The 16,778-nt window shown below is 42.0% G+C and overlaps 1 protein-coding gene across 2 annotated transcripts in view; it reads left to right on the forward strand.

Annotated features, from left to right (window-relative positions):
- DOCK5 (dedicator of cytokinesis 5) overlaps positions 1 to 16,778 on the forward strand; it is a 235,271-nt gene that overhangs the window by 132,810 nt on the left and 85,683 nt on the right. For both annotated transcript variants that reach the window (XM_007477822.3, XM_056814520.1), the window contains exons 14-18: positions 413 to 537; positions 5,437 to 5,535; positions 10,772 to 10,844; positions 12,247 to 12,350; positions 13,509 to 13,698. In XM_007477822.3, coding sequence (XP_007477884.2) covers positions 413 to 537; positions 5,437 to 5,535; positions 10,772 to 10,844; positions 12,247 to 12,350; positions 13,509 to 13,698 — 591 coding nt within the window. The remainder of the gene's footprint in view (positions 1 to 412; positions 538 to 5,436; positions 5,536 to 10,771; positions 10,845 to 12,246; positions 12,351 to 13,508; positions 13,699 to 16,778) is intronic.

Genomic DNA, 16,778 nt, shown 5'->3' on the forward strand with positions numbered 1-16,778 from the left:
AGGCATTATTCAAAAAAGATAGACCTTATAATTGGAACCAAATGGACTGTGCATCTTAACTCAGCCAAAGATTATGAGTAAGTAGAAGTAGACACATGATCCTGATTTGTGAGTCGGTCAATCAGCATGCATTTATTAGATGCTGACTGTGTGCTGGCATTTTTCTGTCCATTTGGGATGAAAAGACAAAAGGGTTCCTGCCCTCCCCCTCATCCCCATCAGAGTGCCAAAGATGACAAAAGAAGGAAAATGACCAATGTCTTTTCTTCTAGGGCTCCCAGGAAGGCTTTGGGCAAGCCTCTGGAGGCTTCCATTTCTTCCTCTACAAAAAGGAGGGCTTGGATTGCATAACTTCTAAGATCCTTCCCCTTCAATCCTGGGAGACTCACTCTTCTTCATTTCCATGCTGCAGGTGACGTTAGGAATGACATCTATGTTACCCTCATCCACGGCGAGTTTGACAAAGGGAAAAAGAAGACCCCGAAGAATGTGGAGGTGACCATGTCTGTGTATGATGAGGATGGGACATTGCTTGAGGTAGGTTGTTTTCCCTAGAGATGAACTTCCCTACCGTGGGACTTCCTCCTTTTAGTGATGACTCCATATCAAACAGCAGCAACATAACAAGAATATTCCTAACAAGTAAAGATATCCGAAGCATCCAGAGACATCTGTGTCTCAGTGGTTAGAGCACTGGGCTTGGAGTCAGGAAAACTAGGTTCAAATCCAGCCTTAGATACTTCTTAATTCTGTGACCCTGGTCAAGTTACTTAACTAACCTCTGATTGCCCAACAAAAGAATCCACTAGAGAAGGAAATGGCAAACTACTCCAGTATCTTTGCCAAGGAAGCCCCTTGGATAGCTAGGGTCCATGGGATCAGGAAGAGCCAGACATGACCAGATGACTGAATAGCAACAACAAGGAATCATAGGATGGTAGAATAGGTCTGGAACTGAAAGGAACCATCAAGATCTGCCAGGCATTATTTTGAGATGGAAGTTGACATGGTGGGGGAAGACCATAAACTCACAGATTTAGAGCCGGAGAAGACGTCAAAAGCTATTCAGTCCCAACCCATTTTAGAGATGAGAAAGCTAAGGACCATAAAGATTCAATAACTCACCCAAGGTAGAAGCATTTCAGGATTCAAGCTCATGTCCTCTGACTCCAAATTCAGAATTCTTTCCACTGTGTCCCACTGCCTTAGGAGGAAAGTCCTCAGTCAAGTAAGTGCTAAAGGATCCCTGCTCTGCTCTGCTGTGGGAAAGATTATTTTTCCGGTCTAATTTGGCCTCCCTGGTCACTGAGGTCCCTTTCAACGTGAAAATGGTTTGATTTTGTGGTATTATCCTAGTTTGGCTACAACATAGAATGAGTAAAAGGAAATAATTCAGAATGGTTCTGGAAAGGTCGGTGGGAGCTAAGTTGAGAAATTAAAAAATATTTTCCTGGAGCCCATAAGGAGCCAAAAGAAGTTTTTTTTGTTTTGTTTTGTTTTTTTTCATTTAATAGGGTCAGACCTTAATTTTTGGAGTAGAAGATGGAGGCTAGAGGCAGAGAGACCAGTTAGGAGGCCACTGTAGCTGATTCTATGATCGGACTTAGGGCTTGCTTTTCCATGGGCAACATACTTTAATCTCTATTTGCCTCAGTTTCCTCATCTATAAAATGGGAGTAATTTATAATAGCCCTGACATCCCCGGGGAGTTGTGAAGTCCAAACGAGATCATATTTGTAAAAAGCATTTATTCTAGTGCCTGGCATGCTCTAGAAATCATTGTTATTCTTTCCCAAGGGAGAGCCTTTCTGGTCTTCATAATCGTCCCCTCCACTGCCAAGGTCCCTGAGGGTGTCTGCAATAACAACACAAGAAGTTTCGTCTCTTGTCAGACACACGAGCCAGGACTCATTCTCTCATGTACCCCGAAGCATGAGATGGTGTAATTTCATGTTTCAACTTGAATTTGACATTTCCAAGCTGATGGATCATTTTTAAACATGTTAAATTCCTCAAGTCCTTGAGGGCACATAATTGAGAACACATTTTTTGGTTTTTTAATCTGCAAATACCGTATTTCCTACACTTGGATTCCCTTGGGCAAGCAGAGCCAAAGGTACTGGAGAGCGGGAAGGAAACATCCTCTCACCTAATCCTCCCATTTTATCAATGAAGAACCTAGACTCAGAAGTTAAGTGACTTACCCAGGGTCACACCAGTAGGCTACAGTGTGTCAAAGTCTTCTGGCTGTCATTCCAAGTCAACTTTATCAGAACCACACTCAGAGTACAATAACAATAATAATAACAACAATAACTTGTCTTATATTATCTCATTAAGCCTCCCAAATTGAAAGGTTCTTTCTATTAATTTAATGAAGACTTTTAATAATTTATTTGAGACTTACTGTGTGTCTGGCACTGTGCTATGTACTGAGGATACAAAGCCAAAACAAACGCTTCCTTCAGGGAGTTTATACCCAGGCAGGGAGGGCAGGAAACGGGGCACAGCCTATGCATAGTTTTAAAAATTAAATGTAAAATATGTACAAAGGGATCAGAAACTAGAGGGATCGGAGCAGGTTTGCTAGAGGAAGGGGCTCTGGAGATGAAGTTGGAAGGAAGATTCTTTGAGGCAGAGGGGAGAAGGGAGCGCAGGTCATGCTTGGCACCAACTCGGGCCAGCAGGGCTTGGGGATGGGAGCTGGAATGTCCTGTACAGGACAAGCAAACATGCCAGCTGGACTGAAAAACAGAAGGACTGGCTGGCAGTCTTAACCACTAATCACAGAAAGGTAGCCTGAAGTCAGGTTGGGATGGGCTTTACTTTCAAACCAAGGAGGGGACATTTTATCGTCTTAGCCAAAGGATCCTGGGAGTGTCTTGAGCAAGAACCCAATGTGCTCACACATGTTATTTAGGAATATCTATTCAGAAAAGAAATTGAGAGTGGTCAGAGACTAGAGGGAGGAAGATTAAGAGGTGGGGAGTGGTCAGGTGAGGAATGAACCAACCTAGTCCAGGGCGGACTGTAGTGTGGGTGGAGAGAAGGGATTGGACTGGATAGCACTATGGAGTTTGAATTGACAAGATTTAGCAACCAATTAAATAAAAGATGTTGAGAATGAGTCAAGGAGTCTAGGATGTTAGACCTGGGTTGATTCATAGGAATAGAGAGCTATTAAGAAAAGGTGGTTTGGGGGCAGCTCAGTGGATTGAGATCCAAGCCTAGAGATGAGAGGTCCTGGATTCCAATCTGTCTTCAGACACTTCCTACTTGTGTGACTCTGGGCGATTCCACTAATCTCATTGCCTATTTCCTGCTCCCCTGGTGATCAGTTTTGGACCTGCCACATGTAGATGAATTTAATTCTTACAGATGTTTCTGGAGACCCCAGTTCAAGATAAAGCCATTAGGTTGCTGGTACACTACTAGGAAATTTAATGGATAGAGTGTTGGACTAGAAGGCTTCAAACCTGCTGGAGAGTTCGGAGGGGTGTCTTGTACCCCAAGTGCCAGAATCGTCCTTTGGCAGAGTGGACACATGAGAACAAGTTCTTCAAATGACCATGAAGATGGTAAAAGCAAGCACTGCAGAGCTTGGTCAGAAATGGAAGATGCTGAGGTTGTTCACTGCATCCCAGGCCATTATCAGGCATCTTGACTTTTATTTTGCCATTGAACGTGGGTGATTCTGAAAGAGAAAAGGAAGCTGATGACTTTGTGCCATTCTGTCTCACTTAAATACAATTCACAATCCCCACTCTCAATAGGAAATTTTTCAAGTATGAAATTTCCCAATGGTGAAATTTCCAACATTTATAAGTCTAAGAAATTTTAAGGTTTACACAAGACATTCTTAGTGATATCACTGGTTCTCTTCAAAAATGAAGCAAGAAAAGCCACAGTAGTAATAGTACTTGTAGTCTAACTAGTGGTAGTAATAATTACATTTTAGTAGTAGTAATAGTAGTAGTGGTAGTGGTAGTGGTAGTAGTAGTAGTGGTAGTAACAGTAGTAGTAATGGTGGTGGTGGTGGTGGTAGTAGTAGTAGCAGTGGTAGTGGTAATTTAGGTTATTAACACTAATCTAATGCCCAATCCATTCATTAAACTATTTTGTACCAGTTACTGTGCCAGGTTCTGGAGATACAAAGAAAAAGAAAACAAAACTTTTCCTATCTTTAAGGAGATTGCATTCTACTATAAATATTTTATACCCATTTTATGGATGAGGAAGCATAGGTAATGGAATTAACTCCAGGGTAGAATCCTGCCCTACTTCTTAATGGTCTTTTACAGAGAGATGTCTTTGTTTTAGATAAAATGAATTTTCCAAAACATTTATTTAGGGGGCAGCTAGGTAGCCCAGTGGATATAGCACCAGGTTTGAGGTTGAGAGGTCTTGGGTTGGCATCTGGCCTCAGACACATCCTAGCCCTGTGTGGCTGTGAGAAATTCACTCAACCCCCAGTTGCCTAGCCCTTGTCTTTCTGTCCTAGAGTTAATACTAAGACAGAAGATAAGATTGGAAAAAAGCATTTATTTAGTATTTACCATGTACCAAGCACTGGGATACATGTCCCCCATTCCTCCCTCCTCCACAGTCACACACACAACACACCCTCTGGGAGCTTACTTTCTAATGGGTAGAACAGTACACATAGGGGACTGATAGCCAATGAGGGAAATTTTCACTTTGAAAGATAATAAAAGGGATAGTTATTGGGATCATAATTGAGTAGACAGATATCCCCTCTCTGGGAACAATGGCAGAATAGACTTAAGCTTGGTCCATGGTTCCCAAACTGGCGGATTAAAGAGGAGTGAAGGGAGGTGGCAAGGGAAGAGTAACTCACCTGTTCCTGAGGACCATGTGGAGGAGATGGCCAGAAAGGTGGGAGTGAAGTGAAGCATGGCTGGATCATGTTTTAAAATAATTGTTTTGGGAAGAGTAGTTGCTAATTAGAGAACTGGGGTCCAGGAGGGAAGTTCCACCATCACTGCTCTCTGAAGCCCAAGAGTGAAAATGGAGAGGTGAAAAGGAGAGAAGAGCCAACAAGAAGGCTGTGGGAAAGGGGTGATCCTCCATGTGGAGGACTTTGTGGTTGATGGTCAGTCATTTTCAGTCATGTCTGACTCTTTGTATCCCCATTTGGGGATCTCTTGGCAAAGATACTGAATCAGTTTGCTGTTTCCTTTTCCAACTCATTTGACAGTTGAGGAAACTGATGCAAACAGGATTTAAACCCTTAGGGGAAAAGGTGGTAAATTGACATCTTTGTCCCTTTCACAGTCTTTCCTAACCTAGTCATGTGCAAAATATCAGTGAAGGAGGCAAGGGGGCCACATGTGACAGGAAGGGTATATGACTGTGTCCTTACTGGATCTTTAATCCACTTTACTCTTCCATTTTTTATTTTTTCTATATCCAAAGAAAGCCATCCATCCAGGTGCTGGTTATGAAGGCATTTCTGAGTACAAGTCTGTCGTCTATTATCAAGTCAAACAGCCCTGCTGGTATGAAACAGTCAAGGTGAGTGTGCATGTTCCTTAGCTAAAGGTAGCATTTTGGCCATTCAATTCCACAAACATTTATGAATTACTTTCTGGGTACCAGGCTCTGCTAGGCAATGGAGATCCAAAGGCACGAATAAAATCTCCCTTACCTTCCTTTCTGTCTTAGAATCATTATTATGCATTATTTCCAAGGTAGAAGAGTGGTAAGACCTAGACAATGAGATTAAGGGACTTATCCAGAGTAACACAGCTAGGAAGTATATAAGGCCAGATTTGAACCCAGGACTTCCCATTTCCACCTTGGCTCTCCATCTACTGAGCCACTCCGCTGCCCCCTTATAGCTCTCCTTTCATTAAACCCTGCTCCAACCCATCACTATATACCATCTATTGAGAGGAAATAACATGCTCACAGATGTCTATATGAAACCCAAGACATACAAATACATGTCAATACAAAATATAGAAAATGCCCCCAAACCTCATAGTTAAGTATATTCTTGGAGAAATCAATAGGAAATACATCCAAGGTGAAGGCAAGCCTGGTGAACTAATAGTGGGGCAAGGAGAATCCTTCCTTGGCCAGTTGGGTCCTTGGGTGTATGTATCACTGCTGTGCTCCAATCCTTGTGATGGCGATGCCTCTGCAAGCTGTGCCTCCACATCTTGTTTTCTTCCAATGTTTCACAAAAGTACAGAAAGAGATTTTTGTAGTTTTCAATGGGGTCCATTGGAAATGAAGACGGTACTTAATGCAGAGCCACACAGTATCAGCACAGACAGCCATCTCTTACCCAGAGTCAGAACCCGACCAAGGACAGCTCCAGGCTTAGTGGATGGCTGAAAGCGACAGTCCAAGATGAACTGAAGGGGGCTCGTGGGACCTACAGTGACAAGCCCTGACAGCCATTTCCCAAGGATTTCTGCCCTTGTCATGTCTTCATGTCATTTCAGCCTCCCATTTTATTTCCCTTTTGCTCTCACAGTTGTGTGCAGTCAAATTTTCAAAATATCAGTTAGGACTTTGTTCATTTACTGAGGGTTTTATGGCTTACAGAACACTTTCAAATCCATCTTCACTGGGGATCCTTAGCAGTCCTGTTTGTTAGAGTGGACAGACATTTTACTTGTGAGAAAGCTGAGGCTGTCATAGGGAAGGTGACTTTCCCACAGTCACCTATCTAGAGAGAGATGGAATAATAGAACAAAATGGATATCTTGGAAACCTGAGTTTGAATCTTCCCTTTTTTCCTCCCCTAACTTTTACTTTCTGTTCTAGTAGCAGAAAGGGCAAAGGCTGGGTAAATGGAATTGAATGACTTGCCCAGGGTCACACAGTTAGTGTCTGAGGCCAGATTTAAACCCAGGGTCTCTATCCATTGTGATACCTTGTTGCCCCATATTTATTCTTTATTTCTTCTATGTCCTTTGCCAAGTCACCTTTGCCTTTTTTGGCCTCAGTTTCCTCATCTGTAAAATGAAAATGTTGGACCAAAATGGCCTATGATTCTTTTAGGTGTAAATCTACAATTTAATGATCTTCCTAAATTCTTATTAGATGTGTGACCCTAGACAAGTCACATTATCTCTGACAGTGTTCTCGTCTGTAAAACAAGGGGGTTAGAGTTGCATGATAACTATAGTCCTTGTAATCTCTCTAGCTATAATCCTGATTTAGATACTTGGGGTGCTGGGTGATGCCAAACAAGTCATTTCATCTTTATGGGGCCCCAGTTTCTGCAGTATAAAATGGGTCATTGGCAGACAATCAACAAGCATTTATTAAACACCTTCAGGGCAGCTAGGTGGCTCAGTGGATAGAGTCAGGCCCAGAGTGAGAAGGACTTGGGTTCAAATTTGGCCTCAGACACGTCCTAGCTTTGTGACCTCGGACAAGTCACTTAACCCCAATTGCCAACCCTTGTTGCTCTTCTTAGAATTGATACTAAGAGAGAAGGTATGAGTTAAAATTAAAAAAAAACACGTATTTATGCAATGGGGATACACAGGAAGGTTCTCAAAGAGCTAATAGTCTAACAGGGGAGAAATCCATTCATTGTGAGGAGCCAATGAGGTACCATATATGGGTGCATTAGAATGGACAGCCATTAGCACCATCATTACAAGGATCATTATTATGGTGCACGTCTTCATTTAAAGGCCAGTTGATATCTCTGCCAACATTCTTTTCATGGACACTATTGGGCCCTTGAATCTTCCTTCCCCACCTCCATCCTCAACACACTTCAGCGTGGCTCTCTTTGCCTTTGAATCTTCTCCTTCCCTCCCAATAATTGTCATCTCCCACACTCCCTCCCTTCTCCCTTCAGTGGCATCTTCTGAGATCTCCTCTGTGTCCCACACAAGTCTTATCCTCCTTCCTCTCCAACCCACTCCTGAGATGTAGACTCAAATCTGGTTCACTCACCTGTCTTGAAAGCCAATTTTTTTTTATTTTTCACACATCATAATTCTACTGAAACTCCTTTCTTTTTGTAAACCCTTTCTATCTTAAAAATCAATATTATGTATTGATTTCAAGGCAATGGGGGCCAAGTGACTTGCCCAGGGTCACATAGCTAGGAAGTGCCTGAGCTCAGAGTTGAACCCAGGACCTCCGATTTCCAGACCTGGCTCTCAATCCATTGAGCCACCCAGCTGCCCCATTCATGAAGTTAAAATTAAGGGAAAAGTTAAAGACCTAGAAGTAAAAGGGAGAAAAAACCACTTTAAAAACATTAATAGAGAAGTAGTATAAGATGATCACAATATAATATAGACCAATTTACAGAACTGTGCATTGAACTAGAACCCGTTCCAGAGCTATCTTGTGAACCAATTCAAACTAGAACTGAGCCAAACTAAACTTGATTTTCTCTCTCTACCATTGAACAAAGAAAGAAAAACCCTTGTCATTAATATACATAGTAAAACAGAAGTAGTTCCCCCAAGGGCCATGGCAAAAGGATATGATTGTCAGCCTGCCCAGGAGTCCTCAGTCAGGCAGTGGGTAGCAGGCTTCTGCCTCAGTGGCTTGGTGTCATGGATCAGAATTCTTAAAAGGCGTCTTTCAAAAGAAGAAACAATGAAAAATTAAATGGGTAAAAACTGAGCCAATGATGTCCCGATCTAGGGAATTCCTAGCCCAGGAAGCTCCGTTTATCAATGAAGGTTGGCCCTTTAGAGTCTTCTGGGGCTGACTAGAGCACTGAGGTGCTAAGTAATTTGACTGGGTTCCCACACAGAAGTCTGGTTCTTTCTGGTTCCCAGATGATCTCTCTATCCTACTCCCAAGCCAACTCTCATACTTACAGGGGTTTAACTTCTCCAACTGACATGAAGAAGAATCTTCTGAGGAGGTCTAGGATGATAGAAGGATGGCCAGAAGTTCAAATGAGAGCCTGTGTTCATTCCTCAGTGTTTCCATCGGCTTTCGGTGAGGCACCATGGCACAGTGGATAGTACACTGGGCCATGATTCCTCCTTCAATTATTTAATAGCTAGATGACGGGGCAGCTCTCTCCAGTTCTCTTAGCCTCTGTTTCCTTCTCTTTAAAATGAAAGAGATGGACTCAAATGGCCCTGAGATTCCTTCTAATTCTCAATTGATGATCCAATGAATGCACAGGTCCAATGAATGTGGTTTTTGCCCTCCAACCCTCTTGGATTTCTGCAATTACCACAGATTCTATTATAAAGGCATGGTAATAACTTTAGAATGCACAAAAATCTTAACAGGGTAGGGATGGCAGCTCGGTGGCTCCATAGAAAGAGAACCAGCCCTAAAGACAGGAGGTCCTGGGTTCAAATGTGATCTCAGATACTTCCTAGCTCTGTGGACAAGTCATTTTACCTGATTTGACGAGTCCTTGCTGCTCTTCACTCTTGGAACCAACACCTGGTATTGATTCCAAAACGGAAGATGAAGGTTCTTAATCTTAAAAATCTAAACCTTAAGAGAGAGAGAAAAATCAACCAATCAACAAGCATTTATTAAGAGACTTCTTTGTTCTAGATATTATGCTAGGGCAGCATTTGGAACAGCAAAGCAAAATGTCCCTGTCTTCTAGAAGTTCTCATTCTAATGGGAGAGACAATGGGTGATTATGTAAAGAAATGGGAATGGGTGTGCATATATATATATATATATATATATATATATATATATATATATATACATATATATATATATATATATATACACACACATTTAGATTCCCCAGAGTGGGTGGATTCTCAGAGCCTTCTCAATCCTTGTATGTTTGTATGCTACAAACCCAACTCTCTTGGATGGATCATAACTAATCCTGGTTTAATGACCTATAAAGCATTCAGGTATTGTGTCCATACTCTTCATTGTTCTGCTTACTTCACTCTGCATCAATTCATAAAAGTCTGCCCATGTTTATCTCTTCTATTCATTGTTTCTTACAGCTCTATAACTTTGCATTACATTTAGTTTATTAAAAAAAAAAACCTTATTTAATATCCTAGTAACAACTCTAAGACAGAAGGGCAAGGGCTGGGCAAATGGGATTAAGTGATTTGCTCAGGGACACATGGCTTGGAAGTATATGAGGCCAGATTTGAACCCAGGTTCTCTCAACTATAGGCCTGGCACTCTATCCATTGTGTGACTTAGCTGCCCTTCTAATATATTTAAATAATACAATTTGGTTAGGTAATTCCAATTCAATGGGCACCTGCTTTGTTTTACACTTTCTTTGTTATCACAAAAGGTGATGTGGATTGTGAATCCGGCCTAGAATGCTAAGTCCTGGGTTCAAATGTGACCTCAGACACTTCCTAGCTATGTGACCCTGGGCAAGTCACTTAACCCTCATTGCCTAGCCCTTACCCGTCTTCTGCCTTGGAACCAACACCCAGTATTGATTCTAAGACGGAAGGTAAGGGTTTAAAAAAAATAAGAGCAATATTATTTTGTGTTGTGTTTGTGTGTCTTTATTTTTAGTCTCAGACCTCCTTCGCATCGCAATTTCTGCCCCATCTTGGAATCAGTGGATCAAAGACAGAAATGGTTCTATCTAGAGAAATCAACTTTTCATTGAATTTCTCTTGGTTCTAAGTAGAAACTTCTTTAGTTGGAGATGGAGCTGCCTTCTACCAGATTGCTTTCTGTGGAATGCTGGATTACCACGAGTTTCTCTTAGCTGTCTTGTCCTATAGAGTTAGCCACAGAGGTAGTGAGCTACATTAAATATTCAATCTTCCCTTTTCTCATTAATATGCAGGTGTCCATCGCAATTGAAGAAGTCACTCGTTGTCATCTAAGGTTTACTTTCCGGCACAGGTCATCACAGGAATGTAAGTATGGAGACGTCTAGACCACATACATTCTCCAAGAACAATATTGACTCTTGCTAAACAGTACTTTTTCAGGGGCCCTGGAGACTGACCGTGTTTGGAAACTCAGCATGGCCAAGTACAGCCCTTGGCAAACTTTATCCTTCAAAGCTGAACTTTCCCTGGTATCAACTAAGGAATGGGCTATTTGTGTATTCCTAAATTTCCAAATTCCACATGGACAAGTTAAAGAAAATGGCGTCCTTGGTGGATAAGAAATTGATGTGTTTCAGGCGGACTTCCAAATTGGTTTTTTCCACATGGCACTATTGATGCTGACATTCGTTGGAAACTGACATGTTAACAATCTCCCTCATCTTAATTCTTCATAGCACCATGTTTGCTTCTCTCCTGCTCAATCCAGCTCAATGAGCATTTACCGACTCTCTCCTCTGTTCATTGAGGGGATTCAAAGACAGCAGCAAGCACAGTCTCTACTCTCCAAGGATTGATGTCCTCTCATGTACTCATCATATTTTTGCTAATATAATTATGTTGACAGGAGAGGCAGCATGGGATAGTAGATTGAGAGCCAGTCCCAGAGAAGTGATGGCATGAATAATTAACATGTAGAATTGTGACTAGAGGCATTGTGGTCTATCAGTCATATAGATTAGGCACTTACTAGGTACCACGTACTGTGTTAAATCCTGGGGGCACAAAGTAAGGCAAAAACAGGTCCTGCCTCAAAAATAGCCCTTAAGGAGCTCACAGTCTAATGTGGTAGACTTCACGCAGAAAACTATATGCAGAAAAAACTGATACAGGATAAACTGGAGGTCATCTCAGAGGGACTAACACTCTCCAGGGGGACCCATGGGAATTGGGGGGGGGGTTAGGGGAAACTTACATATATCCAGGGAAACCAGGGGGTAGAAATAAGGATGGAGAATATCAAAAAGGTTGGCCTCAATGCTGAGAAGTCCTGGGTTCCAGTTCCAGCTTTGTGACAAAGGAAAAATCATTTAAGCTCTCAGTGTTCTAAGCAGCTCTCTAAGGCTCAAAGTTGCTGAGAATATTTTGGCTTGAATTTCAGAGGAAATTTCCTTTTCCTGGAGTTGTCTCTTTTTATTAAATAGGACCAAGCACTTATTCCTTTCATTTGAGTCTTTTCTCCAAGGCTGTTAACTCCTTGAGGAAAAGAGACTATGCCTTCCTTCTCTTTGTATCTCCTTCAGGACTTCTCTTGCCAGTACCTGAAAGTTCATAAATGAATGAAAGAATAGATGGTTCTATGCCCTTCTCCTAGGTACTTCCCACCCTCCAAAGAGAATTAAGTCTAGTAGTTGGAGATTATCCAGATGGGCCACCATCACTGCCTTCCCTGCCTCACTCAGAAACTTAAGTTTTCCTTACTTTGCAGCCAGAGATAAATCTGAAAGAGCTTTTGGGGTGGCCTTTGTGAAGCTGATGAACCCAGATGGAACCACATTGCAGGATGGGAGGCATAACCTTGTGATATATAAGGTAAGGGCAATAGAACCAAACTCTAATGACTGTCAAAAGTTTTCTTCTTGTCCATCAAAGACTAACCCATCCCACCCCCACCTCAAGTTCATGGCTGTGGTGCCTTAGTGGATTCTTAATCTCTTAGATATGGTATTTTCATATCTTCTCATCCATGGCCTTTTTGATTATGTCTTCCTAAAAATATTCCATCTCTAGGACTTGTCATACATTCCCATTTGTGGCCAGCATCTTGTTTTGTTCCCTTGGGATAAGGCAGTGTTCCTAGATTTAGAATTGAAAGGAACCTTAAACATCTTCTAATCCAAAGTCTTAAATCTACAGATGAAGACATTGAGGAAATTATAGTGATCATCCAGCCCAATCTCTTTATTTTACAGTTAAATATATAGAAAGTATAATCAATTTGGCAGCAAATATTCAAAGCTGGAAGGGATTAGAGGCCTTCTAGTCCAATTTTCTCATTTTATAGATGAGGAAGCTGACATCTAGACAGGTTACCCAATATCTCACAGGTAGTTAATGACAAAATCAGGATCTAAACTCAGGTTTGGAGTGACTCCATGTTATAAGAGTTAATTAAGTAATCTATCACTACTTTCCTGTCTCCTTTCCTTTTAATATTTTCAATAAATAGGAATAATTTTTTTTTATAACTAGTCTCCAGCAATTTCCTCAATAGCAAATACAGTTGATTTCCTCAATGGTCAACAACTAGTGACAATTATTAACACTAATCAATATCAGGGTCAATATTGCCTATAATGAGGTTCAATAGTCTTCACGTACCATCCAAATTTTAACTCACAATATGGCGGTTCTGCAGTATTTAAGTGATTCTTGCAGTATTTTCACAAAAGCATATATTCTCTTCTTTCATAAAGTCATACGTCTAGGGTGACCCCTTCATCTTATCTTGAGAGGACCAAGGCCCAAAGAAGTGAAGGAGCCAATACTAATGAAGGCACGGGCCTAGATTGGATCAAAGGTTGATTGATTTTTGAGTTGGAATAGAATGTCGAGGTCCTGGATTTGAATCCCAGATGCTATAAAGCCAGGCACATTGTCAAAGTGGGACCTCATTCAGTTTGCAAATAATAAATTGTTCCTCATTGTTTAGCATTCTCAAACCCCCGGTGGTGTGTGTTTTCTCTTCAGGGAGATAATAAGAAAATGGAAGATGCCAAGTTCTACCTGACCCTGCCTAGCACAAAGATCGAGATGGAGGACAAGGATTTCTCCCCAGGCAAAAACATCCACTTGTCCAATTTCACCCCAACCAAGGAGAGCACCAAGGACAGCTTCCAAATCGCCACACTTATTTGCTCCACCAAACTGACCCAGAATGGTGAGTTAGAAGAGTTGGCTTTCTGAATGTACTGGTTGGATTTCATGGTAAGAAAGCTGGGGTCCAATTGGTTAGTTGATGGGTTTTACGTGCTAAAAACTGGGGACACCAAGACTCAAGTGAACAGGCCTTCCTTCATGGAGCTTACATTCTAATAGGGAGATACAACATCATCACATTAATATCTGGACTGCTGTGAAAAGGCCTCTTGAAGGAGATGGTCACTTGACCTAAGGTAGCTAAGGGGTTGCAAGTTGTTGCTGATGTTGAAATTATTGTTGCTTTTATTATTAGGCCCTTTTTGTTGTGTCCTGCTCTTTGTGACCCCAAATAGGTTGTTATTGTTGTTGTTATTTTTTAATCCTTACTTTCCATTTTAGAATCAATCCTAAGTATCTATTCTAATGCAGAAGAGCAGTAATGGCGGTTAAATGACTTGCCCAGGATCGCATGACTAGGAAGTATCCAGATTTGAACCCAGGTCCTCCTGACTCCAATCCTGGTTCTCTATTCACTAAGCCTTGAGCTCCCCAAATGGGGTCACTAAGAGTCAGATAAAATTGAAAAGTTTGACAAGGTATATAGCATGATTCCTTCAATACAACCCAGTGACATATCCTTTATAGTGAAAGTTACTGTTCTCCCCATTTTCCAGAAAAGGAAACTGACACTCAAAAGAAATGAGATTTGCACAGGGGTCCATAGCTAGTCAAGATCCAAGTCAGCTCCGCCACCAGTGCCCTTGAGCATACTCCATGCTGCCTCCGATGGTCCATTCTTCATGTAAGGAAGGCCAGACCATGGCTCCTATAAATTCTTCCCCCTAATGTCTGAGCTGGTGCTTGCTCTCTCTGCCATCTTGGATGCTGGGTTACCATCCTTGTCAAGATGCAGACCAGAGAAAGTCTAAGGCTATCAAAACATTTGGGATCTAAAAGCCACCCAAGGATCAGATGGCACTTGGATCCCCCAAGGCAGCCACTGTTGCTTCTATTTTTGTGAATCATTGTTGGCTGGAGGTGAGGGTTACTATTTCAACTGGGTGAAGTGGCCAGACACAACAGAAGAGAGTTCAGGCCGGCACACAAGCAGACTAATCAAAACAAGTTCCCCAAGTCCCAGAGAGTGAAAGAATGTCTTTGGGTCCTATTGCCAGAAAATGCCGTCACAGGACCCTGTTCAGAGGAATATAGGGTGCCATTACTCAAAGAAGAGGTGGGATATATGGAGAAGGGGGCAGGCTCCCCTCAGAGTTTGTTTCCTCGTTGGTAAAATGGGGGAAACAAGGGCCAGCACTCTTAATTCCCATGTTTCTTCTGATGATCCACAGAGAAAATCAGTGCCATGTTCTCTTTTAATCTTCATAGCCTCTATCTCCTATTTTAGGATCAATTCTAAGAGAAAAAGGCCACAGGGTTAAGCATCTTGCCCCAGTCACATAGCTAGGAAGTGGCCATGACCAGATTTGAACCTGGGACCTCCTGACTCTCTATGAGAGGCCTGGCTCTCTATCCATTGTGCTATCTAGAAGCCCCATGGATTCAACTCTTTATGAAACTTAAGCATGTAATAAAAAGTCAGTTATTATTATTCTCTCAGTCTGTCAATAAACATTTATTAAGTGGCAAATTCTGTGCTAAGTGATGAGGATTCAAATACATAGAAAAGAAAGACAGTTCCTGCCCTCAGAAAGCTTACAATCTAATGGGGGAAGAAAGCTGAAAAGTGGGATGATGGAGTAGCCAGAGAAGGTACCCAACCCAGAACCATGATGGAAAAAGAAGAGAGATCCCAAAGTAGTGCGACATGATGAGAAATGAGGAGATAGAGGATCATAGATCTGGAAGGGATCTTAGATGTCATCGAGCCCAATCCCTCATTTTTTACAATTTAAGAAACTGAGGCTTAGAGAGGTTGAGTGATTTGTTCAGGATCATACAACTAGTAAATATCTGTGGTGGGATTTGATCCCAGGTCCTCTTGACTATCCACTCTGTGACTGTGCCTCTAATTAAATTACCCCTAAATTCCCTTTGAACTCTAAGTCCATGATCTCATATTAAAAATTATTCTAATACACATTCCTAGTTGTATGTCTATGAACATATCATCTGTATTCATGTGTACACTTTGTTGGAAATTTGTGACTTTACCAGCTACGTAGGGTATTGGATTTGAAGCTGGGGTAACTGAGTACAGATCCCACATCTGTCCCTAACTACCTGTCTTCATCTCACTCTGCCATCTTGGAAGTTGGGTTATCTTCCTTGTCAGGATGCAGACCAGAGAAAGTCTAAGGCTATCAAAGCATTTGGGATCATTTAAACTCTTTGGATCTCAGATTCCTAATCAGGAAAAAGGAAAAGGTCAATGAGGTGTGGTCCCTAGGAGCCCTTCCAGCCCTAGACATGATCTGTGATAACTACTCCATTTCTTTAGTTTCAAGAGGAAGCAGGGAAGTACCATGGAGAGAACTCTGGTTACAGAGTCAAGAAGAACTGGATTCCAGTGCTGCCCAGGACACCATTTGTGAGATACTGGGCAGCCAATTCAATCTTATTTCCAAAACTATAATACTGGGGTGGAGAGGGGGGTGCTGATGATCTGGAAGGCTCTCCTCAGGGACCTATGATCCCATAATCCTCAGCCCTCTGTGCCACCTGTCTTTGTGAGCACCCACAGCTTGGCACTCCCCCAGCTGGCTTGAGGGTTGAAGGTCATCCTTGACAGAACCCAGACCAGAATGACCTTAGTATGGACCAAGAGCCCATTTCCCCAGGCAACCTGATCTGCCTCCTGACCTCCAACATGAGATCCTTCCAGGATGTTCTTGTGTGGCCACACCTTAGGGAAGTATGTTCAAAGGGTGAAGGAGGAGAAGGAGGGGAAGAGCAGATCCTCCCAGTACAGGCAGTTCTGGGAACAGCCAAACAATTCCCTTCAAATAGAGACTTATGTAAGAGGCAGTCAAGTGTGATGGAGACAGCATGAAAAGCAAAGACAAGACCTGCCTTCATTCTTGTCTCTCCAGCTCTGTCAATAACCTCTGGATGTCACTTCCCCTTCTGGTTGAGAACTGG

This window comes from Monodelphis domestica, chromosome 1 (assembly GCF_027887165.1).
Source record: "Monodelphis domestica isolate mMonDom1 chromosome 1, mMonDom1.pri, whole genome shotgun sequence".
NCBI classification, from domain to species: Eukaryota; Metazoa; Chordata; class Mammalia; order Didelphimorphia; family Didelphidae; genus Monodelphis; species Monodelphis domestica.